This window comes from Uloborus diversus, chromosome 2, assembly GCF_026930045.1.
Source record: "Uloborus diversus isolate 005 chromosome 2, Udiv.v.3.1, whole genome shotgun sequence".
NCBI lineage: Eukaryota > Metazoa > Arthropoda > Arachnida > Araneae > Uloboridae > Uloborus > Uloborus diversus.
The window spans coordinates 11,369,673-11,380,699 of NC_072732.1; the positions used below are offsets into that span (position 1 = coordinate 11,369,673).

The window sequence follows — 11,027 nt, forward strand, 5'->3', positions numbered from 1 at the left end:
AATAAATTAATGAAAAGCGTTGGATTTAAAATGTGAAAGAATTCAACCTTCAAATTTTCAATTCTTTCCTGACAGTGAATTTTTAATTCAAGAAGTACAACTCGGCTACTTGAAAATATAAATAAATGCAGGTGTAATTTGATTTAAATTTTACATAGGTATACATATACATAAAATTGATTGCAGAGAAGAAAACATATTTTAAACAAAAGAGAAACATTTTAATTTCCATTATAGGAGTTGATTTTATAGGAACTTATATTTTGTAGAAGCTAAGTAATTGATTTTCAGCTTCAAGTTACAGGTCTGGACATGGACACCATCTCCTTTCTTACGCCACTGATAAAATGAATAAAAATGCTATTCAATTTTACCGAATAATCTGAAAAACTTACAATATTTAATAATTGACTTTTATTATGTTAACATGTCAAAACTCAATCAGTAAAAAAGAAAAAAAAAATAAGAAATAAAAAAAATATCCCAAACGGTCCTAGTATTAAAAATCAAATATTAATAAATATCCGAAACATGAAAAAGAACTAAGAATGTTTACTTTACTTCTATGTGTTATTTAAAACTGCCGTGGATTCGCACAGCAACGCAATTCGAAAAACGGGAAACGACTGTCTAGCGAGCTCTTCTCGAAGAACGAATTTTGAAGCTAGCGCGAAATCCTCACCTGCAACGTGAAAATTTTCAGAACTGAATCGATGAGCTTAAGTATTGCCTTTTTTAATTGGGTACTTTTTTTTTTGGTGCCGTGAATGGATTTTTTCTTTAGCATCACTGAAAGCGGAAGTTCTCACACCGTACTAATCGAAACATCGCTTTGTTAACGTATCAATCACCACTCCGTATATTTTTCATTCAAAATATGACGTTGATAAAACATAATTTCACATAGGTGGGCTGTTTAGCTAAAGTTTGAAAATGAAAGGAAGAATAGAAAGTTTCTGACAGTTTTTGAAATGCTTGAACAACTAAAAATGCGTGAAATATAATTACTGCATCTAGTGTACAGTACTATTGTTGTGGTTGTGCTGCATTTTATTATTGCTACATACTATACGTACCATACTGTTTTATTTTACGCCATTCTCTCTCATTGATTATGTGCATCCTAACAGTATTTTTATTCAATAACACAGCTTTCTCACCTGTGCGAGGAACGCATCCCTCACGTAAGATGCTGATGACATTGATACCAAAGCTTTTTGCTGAACGGGCAAAGTTTGCATGAAACGGAAAAAATTCCGTTATCATAAATTTCTATAAGACTTATATTTAATGTTAACCGGTCAAGGCCTAAAAAATTTTTAAATGTTCATCCACGGGACATTTTCTGCTGCCAGAAAGCGCAAACGTTGCACTAAATTGGCAATTATTGCTTATTCTTTTCTTTCTATGCATGCTCTATTCAAGGCGAATGATGGGGAAATTTGAACATCTCGATGCTAAACAAATTAATGGCGTCAAACAAAGAACGTACGGTATCATATGCCTGAGGGTCAGCTCGCATTTTTCAAAGTCTTATGCGAATCTGATTGGTGTAACTTTTACTCGCTAAAGACTTCCCCCAGTCAGATTTGTTTGAAACCTCGTTTCTTTCTTTTTTTTTTTTTTTTGAAACTTTATTTAAAAGTAGTTTTTTGACATTTTTAGTCGTACATTTTTTTTGTATCGAACTACTCGCTACTCTACTTATTTTTGAAAAGTAGTGCGCTACACTACAAACTACTAAAAAAATGTAGCTACTACAGTAGCGTCGCTACTTGTAGCGCGCTACTTCCAACCACTGATCTATATTTTAGAAAAGTAACATAATTTGTCCATTGTTCTATTTTTGCCATATCATGCGTTTAATACTTTCATTAGATTTTAGATTCAAAAACTCAGTGATTGTTTTGAACTATTTTATATGCTGAGTCACAGCGTTTATGTCCTTTACACTCTTTTCCTATCGAACAAAACGACCATTAACAATAATTTACCTAATTCCAATTTTCACACCCCAACTCTTTTTTGACGATTATTCAACTAACATAAACTGTACATTTACAATCCCCCACCCCCTTCCGAGGAGGTTAGAGTTGCCCACACAGTCCAAATTTCCTTAAAATATGCCCTGAGGTCTTCTAACTTATATTTAGGGAAATAATCTCCATTGAAAAATAATTCAAACGCAAAAAAGTTTGAACATTAGTACGATAAATATTCACCCAGAATGAAACGCAGCGTTTTGTTACTTACACCATTTTACAATTGCCGTCAATAACACCTTTTGGGGGAAATATAGCGGTTAACAAGTGTTTAAAATTATGTGTGTGCATAGAGTGTTTTTTCAATTTTAAAGAGCGTTTGTTGTGTGTTTTTTTCTATCCTGGCATAACATTTGCATTTATTTTTGAGGAGGAATGAAAAAAATTATTACTTTGATTTTTTTTACTTCGAGAACCTGTCATTCTTTTGAAAGGGTGAATAGTTTCCAATCTCATATTTTGTATGATCCCTTAAAACTTTGAATTATATTACCTCCTTAGGTTTTGGTCACGCAAGTTTCAAAATTTTCTGTGTTAGTAATATTTTTTCAATTGGAGATTATTTCCCTAAATATAAGTTAAGGGACCTAAGATCCGTATGAAAAGTTAAAATTTGAATTTTTTGACTCCCTTTTCTGCTTCAAACTTTTAATATCTTTTGTTAGCATAAAATATTATTTTATTTTATTTTTTATTCTCGGTCCACAGCCGATAATTTAAAGAAAATAATTTAAAGCTAAGTGTACCTACTTTAAGCCCAGTCTGGTAAAAGTAGAACCTGTCAACTAGTTGGTGCTAACACTTCAATCGACCGATTCCCCCACGCCATAATTAATGGCGACTGTTTACTGAAATCATTGGAGATTGCATGTCTCGATGTGTCGATTCAGAAAAGTTGAGTTGTCACCTGATCGACTCGAATTAATTCCACTCGTTGACCGCACGTTGCTATGGAGAGGAGTACGAATATTCGCGGCAGTGGAATATACAAATGAGTGCTGGTCGAAGTAGAAGTTAGTGTGGGTGACGTCATCGAGGCATGGAATCTCATTGGTTGATAAAACATATATATTGTGGCGAGTGGCAGCGATCACTCTCTCGTCTTCTCTTCTCTCAACGATTCCCCCAGTTGTTGTGTTTGATCGTGAAGCCTAGTCCGGCTCACGTGTGGGGGGGTTTTTTTCCCCGCGATGCTAGCGGGGGTTTTTTTGGTATGTGATATTTAATCTTCCAAGTCCTGGAATTAGTGAGTCCAGGTGAAGAACCAGTTGTGTTGTGTCCGGCCAATTAAAATGTCGGGGAAGTGTGTTCCACGTGTCTACCTGTGATGCTCACCGATCTACGAATTGTGTAATGTTGCCTGTTCAGCATGGACATTCCTGAAGTGTGATTCGGCGGACCCTTTTGTGAGTCTTCAAGCTGATCCTTCGGGAGTGGCAAGCGATTGCATCGACATTTTGGTGACATTTTTTCTTTATTTTCTGGAACCACTTTTGTTATGATATTTTGGGGGGTGTATTTTATGGGGATGTTATTCTAGTCATATTTAATAAATGTATTTTTCTGAAACATGTTTTTTTGCTTGTCTCCAACTTGACATTACACGGCCAGTTAATGTTGGGCTTAGTTTAAATATCTTAACTTTTGGATTTTAACCTTAACCTAAATTAATGCCAACAATCTTAACTCAAAATCTGATTTGAACATTTTGCAATTGGAAGTATGCCTCAGGACTAACAGTTGAGAAATGAAGGTCTTGCAGGCCAAACAGGAACACCCTGTACATATATATATGTTTATATATATATATATATATATATAATATATATATATATATATATATATATATATATATATATATTAATATATATATATATATGTATATATATATATGTATATATGTATATATATATGTATATATGTATATATATATATATTATATATATATATATATATATATATATATATATATTATATATATATATATATATATATACTGGGATTTGCAATGTGACTGAAAATAAATGATTCTAAGATTACACCAGTAACTACATCCTGCATGAGATAGACGCGACTTGTCAGTAGTTGTAAAATGACTTATAAGGTAATATTAAACATAATGTATTGAGCTGGTAAATCATACTTCACATAATTGATAGATATTTATGATGGTTAGTTTTGAATTCTCAGATGTAATTCGCTATTTTTTCCCCCTCTTACGCAACTTTTTAAACTGTATTCATAACTGTAGACTAAAGCTATTCCTCTTATGTCTAATGTTTTTACTTTTCCATTCCAGGCCACTAAAACCCAAAAAACTGCCAAATCAGTTTGTTACAGTTGCACCAAAGGAACCTGTATCTCAAGCTAAATCAGTAAAAGTTGAAAGCTCACCACCATCGCTAATGCTACCATTTCAAGCGTGCAGAGCTGAAAGTAAGGAAAGAAATTTATTTATTTATTAAGTTTTACATTTTTTACTGCCTTTTATTTTTCTGTAAAAGATTTTGATCCTCTTGGCTAAAAAACCCTGTATATTTTCTGATGTGTGAAAAATAACAGTGATTAGGTGAACTTCAATTTGTATATATATATATACTAGCATTCCCGTAACTGGCATTGCTCGGGTAATGGAATTAGCAGGGGTTAACAGTGCTTGGTGCTCCTAGTTTCGAGAATCCCCCTATAATAATTACTTATAACCTATTATTTTTTCTAATTTTGGGAGGATCCCGGGGCCTCTGGACTCCTTATACCTTGTCCTTAACCGATCTTTAACTGTTATTAACGATCCTTTTAAAGTATTGATTATCTTTTCACCTTGCCATCCACATTTTATTGTTATACCTATGTTTAAGCTAGAACTTCTTTGTATACAAAATTTTTTAGTTTTTTTTTTCTGGTGCTAAAATTATTAAGCTGCTTGATGAACTGACTTTGGAGCAAGTTATATAAAATTAGCCATGTGAAAAAAAGTCTTCTCTTGAATTGATCTCTGCTACTTTTAATATCTGTACTTGTGACTTATTAACGGTTATTTCAAAGCAAACTTTTACAGGAAACTGCACTCTTCTAAATTCAAAAAAAAAAATAGTTCGCCTGTGATGATGTTCTTAAAAACCTCGTTTCTAGTTTTGAAAAAAATGAAAGCAAAAGACAGAAATATTATTATTTGACTTGAGAAAAGCCTCGAAGAATCACATGAGAAACAAAAAAACAATATCAAATTTAAAATTCGCTATCGACCAAAAGTTGAGATGAAGTACTGAATAATGATTTCAATGGAGGAAAGCCTCTGAAAATGAGGGATTTAAAGTTCAATGAGAGGTTTTAATTTCACAGAAATTAAGGGGTTTTAATTTATTTCTCCTGAACTAATCGATATTTCGAAAAACCTTTCTTAGTGGATACTTTCATAATCATGTGGACATGCCTGCCAAATTTCAAGTCTGAAGCTTCAGCAGTATTGGCTGTGCATTGATATATATATATATATATATATATATATATATATATATATATATATATATATATATATATATATATATATATATATATATATATATATATATATATATATATCAGGACATTGATTTTTACATATTAAGATTTCTCTTGTTGACTATTCCATGTTTGCATGAAATAAAAGTACCAAATACCACATAAATAATCTGAGATTTTAATGTTTCTCTTCAGGTTTTATTTACATGTGGTTTCAATAAAATAAAAAGCAGAATGAAAGTCTTAAGTGGAAGTCCAGCTGTTCATTTTTTTTTAAATGTTGTTATTTTTTCATGGTTTGGCACTGGTGCATGAATATTTAAAAAAAGAAGAAAAGAAAGCTGCTTCTTTCTCTGCAAACTGTTTCTTCTGTTATTCCCTTTTCCCTCCCCTCACCTCAAAAATCTACTACTGGCTTTGCTGCTGATCATACTAAAGCTTTTGATGAAAATCAACATTGGTTTATTTGTCTTTTTAAAGTAAATATTGCTGTTTCAGATAATTTGCTTGTTTTCGTAAGTTTTAATAGAATTTTTTATTTTATGGGTTACCACTTGAATTTTCCTTAATAATTTCTTGCCAAAAAGTAATGTTTACTTCGTGCAGTGAAACATGTTTAGGAAATTATAGAAATTTTTATACTTGATACGTTCTTTCTTCTAAATTTATTCCTATTTTTTTAATGTTAAGTTCACTCTGTTAAGAAGTTTACTTTTCTATACTTCCTATTAATTAAATGTTTGTGTTATCTGAAACATAAAAATATTTTTTTTTTACTCTCAACTTTTTAAAAAAAATATTATTCCATTAATTAAAAGTTAAGTTATTTTATTCCAGTTTTAACCTTTTCTGTGAAATAAAGGTTGGCAAAGTGGAGATACTGAGTAACTTAGTTGACATGTTCAGTTTTATTAGTTATTCTTGATCAATTTATAGTTTCTGAGTCTTTCATTCATTTCCATATGTTTGGGGCAACAAAAAACTCCCCTCTCTACTTTAGTACTGAAGGGAACGTAAAAAAGACATAGATGAGAAAAAGTAATTCCCTTCAGAACTCCACTGAACTTTCAAAGCACGTGTGTGTGTGTGTGTTATTTTTCTTTATATATTCAAACAACCTACTATTTATCAATGAACCAAGCACAAATGCTCCCCTTTTTCTAATTTAAATTTTATTTCTCTGCCTTTGTTGAATCAGTTACTTTCAGATTTTTTTTATGATTAACACAAGTTGTTTTTATTTATTCTTTTATGTAATAACATAAAAAGGAAGGTTTGTGCATCAAAGAAAAAATTAACAATTTGCAACAAATTGGAGAAAAACTATAATGAAATAATTAATTTTCGTTTTTAAAAAATTGTAATATATTTTCATTATTTATGCATACTCCCGTGCTAAGCACAAAACTCGTATCTGCACTTTTTGTCAAAATTCAATTATTGTCACCAGATGGTTCTTTGTCACACATTTTACCCAAATTCAATGTTTTATAATCATTTGTCCGATGGTAAATATTTTTAAAAACATTCTGAAAAAGTTTTTTATGAATCAAATACATGAAGGCACACAACTTTAAATGGGGAATCTCTCATTTTGAAATCAGCTGCAGATACCACTTTTGCGCTTAGCATGGCAGTATATTAAATGCTTTTAACTAAATTTTAAATTTTGAAAAAAAAAAAGTAAAAACAATATTTTAACTAACTAATAAATAATGAATTTTAAACTGTTAGTTACTTCCTACTTAAAAAATTTCCCCGTTTGAGTCTTTTTTTTTTGAGCATTCACGATTGCTTATTGCTTTCATTTGATTGTTTTTGGCGTCCTATGATTTCATTTTCCCATCGCCACCCTCCGCACCATCACCATCAACCGGGTCCTCACAATGCTGCTCCTATAGCGAAAGCCGTCTCTAGGTTGCATCCATGTCCTACACACACGCGCATACATACACAACTACACGCACGCACACATACATACACCTACACACACATAACACCTACACTTACACACATACACAAACACATACACACACACAAACACATACACGCATACATAGAGACAAATACACACACACACATACACACAACTACCCACACATTCATGCCTGCAGACAGACACAAACACATATGCCTACACACACATACACATACCCCCCCACACACATTCATACACACAACTACACACACACTTATGCCAGCACACAGACGCAAACACACATGCCTACACACCTACACATACCCCCTACACACAAACACACATACCCCCCACACACAAACACACACGCCTACATACACACTCGTGATTGTGAAAAACATAATTTGAATTCAAGTTGTCAAAATTCAAATTAATTTTTCTTTTTTAACATAAATGGATACAGGTGAATTTTTGAGTAGGTTCCACTGTAAATGCACTCATCCAGTATGAAACAGCTCACTTAACTTTTTTTTTTTTCAAGCCTTCCATATCACAAGGCAACACCACCCAAGCTCCGGCCAACAAGCCGATAGGCTTGGCGGGGCTGGCGGCAAATTTTGGCGGCAGAACTACCACCTCGACGGCATCGTCGACCTCCAACCCATCTGCACGGCCCCTGAAAACACCCGCAGTACCAATCGGAGCGAAATCTCAAGGCTCCTTTTCTGCCGCAAGCACGGCCAAGACACCCCTGTCCGGTTCTACCACGCTGTTATCGAAGATCTCCTACACACACGCACATACATACGCAACTACACAGACACACACACGCACCTACACACGCATACATACAGATACCCACACATACACACAACTACCGACACATTCATGCCTGCAGACAGACACAAACACATATGCCTACACACACATACACATACCCCCCCACACACACACACATTCATACACACAACTACACACACACTTATGCCAGCACACAGACGCAAACACACATGCCTACACACCTACACATACCCCCTACACACAAACACATACCCCCCCACACACAAACACACATGCCTACATACACACTCGTGATTGCGAGAAACATAATTTGAATTCAAGATGTCAAAATTCAAATTAATTTTTCTTTTTTAACATAAATGGATACAGGTGAATTTTTGAGTAGGTTCCACTGTAAATGCACTCATCCAGTATGAAACAGCTCACTTAACTTTTTTTTTTTTTTTCAAGCCTTCCATATCGCAAGGCAACACCACCCAAGCTCCGGCCAACAAGCCGATAGGCTTGGCGGGGCTGGCGGCAAATTTCGGCGGCAGAACTACCACCTCGACGGCATCGTCGACCTCCAACCCATCTGCACGGCCCCTGAAAACACCTTCAGTACCTATCGGAGCGAAATCTCAAGGCTCCTTTTCCGCCGCAAGCACGGCCAAGACACCCCTGTCCGGCTCTACCGCTCTCTTATCGAAGACCCCCTCCAGCACCTTTCAGACTCTTTCTTCGACGACCACGACTTCGCTTTCCTCTTCCTCGGCGCAAAAGGCCTCTACCACGAGCTCCGTGACGAAGGGATTGGGGTTGTTGAGTAGTGCAGCAGCCACCGCATCCAATCGAGGGGCTTCTTCCTCTCAGTCCGGCAACGGCAACAGCGGCCACAAAGTCCCCAGTTGCAGTCCCCTGATGAGTGCCGATAAGAGACTGCAGATCATGAAGAAGAAGGCCTCGAAACTTCAGGAGAAGCGTAGACTGTCGTCAAAATAGCATCCAATTTGAGGGGTCACGGTACCTTTCAAACACTTTTCTTTAAATAAATTTTATATTTCTTTGAAACCATAACATGCATGCTTGTTTCGTAATCAATGATTTATTTTCAAAATTAAGAAATCTTGCCTACATTTTTAAAAAATTCAACAAGTGGAGACAAATTTCCATTTTTTAAAATCCTTATATTTCTTTGAAACCATAACATGCATACTTCTTTCGTAATCAATGATTTATTTTCAAAATTAAAAAATCTTGCCTACATTTTTTTAAAAATTCAACAAGTAGAGAAAAATTTCCATTTTTTAAAATCCTTATATTTCTTTGAAACCATAACATGCATACTTATTTCGTAATCAATAATTTATTTTCAAAATTAAGAAATCTTGCCTAATTTTTTTAAAAATTCAACAAGTAGAGAAAAATTTCCATTTTTTAAAATCCTTATATTTCTTTGAAACCATAACATGCATACTTATTTCGTAATCAATAATTTATTTTCAAAATTAAGAAATCTTGCCTAATTTTTTTAAAAATTCAACAAGTAGAGAAAAATTTCCATTTTTTAAAATCCTTATATTTCTTTGAAACCATAACATGCATACTTATTTCGTAATCAATAATTTATTTTCAAAATTAAAAATATTGCCTACATTTTTTTAAAAATTCAACAAGTAGAGAAAAATTTCCATTTTTTAAAATCCTTATATTTCTTTGAAACCATAACATGCATACTTGTTTCGTAATCAATAATTTATTTTCAAAATTAAAAAATCTTGCCTACATTTTTAAAAAATTCAACAAGTAGAGAAAAATTTCCATTTTTTAAAATCCTTATATTTCTTTGAAACCATAACATGCATACTTGTTTCGTAATCAATAATTTATTTTCAAAATTAAGAAATCTTGCCTACATTTTTTAAAAATTCAACAAGTAGAGAAAAATTTCCATTTTTTAAAATCCTTATATTTCTTTGAAACCATAACATGCATGCTTGTTTCGTAATCAATAATTTATTTTCAAAATTAAAAAATCTTGCCTACATTTTTAAAAAATTCAACAAGTAGAGAAAAATTTCCATTTTTTAAAATCCTTATATTTCTTTGAAACCATAACATGCATACTTATTTCGTAATCAATGATTTATTTTCAAAATTAAGAAATCTTGCCTACATTTTTTTAAAAATTCAACAAGTAGAGAAAAATTTCCATTTTTTAAAATCCTTATATTTCTTTGAAACCATAACATGCATACTTATTTCGTAATCAATGATTTATTTTCAAAATTAAGAAATCTTGCCTACATTTTTTTAAAAATTCAACAAGTAGAGAAAAATTTCCATTTTTTAAAATCCTTATATTTCTTTGAAACCATAACATGCATACTTATTTCGTAATCAATAATTTATTTTCAAAATTAAGAAATCTTGCCTAATTTTTTTAAAAATTCAACAAGTAGAGAAAAATTTCCATTTTTTAAAATCCTTATATTTCTTTGAAACCATAACATGCATACTTATTTCGTAATCAATAATTTATTTTCAAAATTAAGAAATCTTGCCTAATTTTTTTAAAAATTCAACAAGTAGAGAAAAATTTCCATTTTTTAAAATCCTTATATTTCTTTGAAACCATAACATGCATACTTATTTCGTAATCAATAATTTATTTTCAAAATTAAAAATATTGCCTACATTTTTTTAAAAATTCAACAAGTAGAGAAAAATTTCCATTTTTTAAAATCCTTATATTTCTTTGAAACCATAACATGCATACTTGTTTC

At 32.5% G+C, this 11,027-nt stretch overlaps 1 protein-coding gene across 1 annotated transcript in view; it reads left to right on the forward strand.

Moving 5' to 3' along the window:
• Window positions 1-9,269, forward strand: part of LOC129216952 (integrator complex subunit 12-like) — a 45,222-nt gene extending 35,953 nt beyond the window's left edge. The window contains 4 exon segments of the mRNA XM_054851173.1: window positions 4,342-4,371; window positions 4,373-4,478; window positions 6,150-6,157; window positions 8,713-9,269. Of these exon segments, the coding sequence (XP_054707148.1) occupies window positions 4,342-4,371; window positions 4,373-4,478; window positions 6,150-6,157; window positions 8,713-9,243 (675 nt within the window). The 3' untranslated portion in view covers window positions 9,244-9,269.
• The last annotated feature ends 1,758 nt before the right edge of the window (window positions 9,270-11,027 follow it).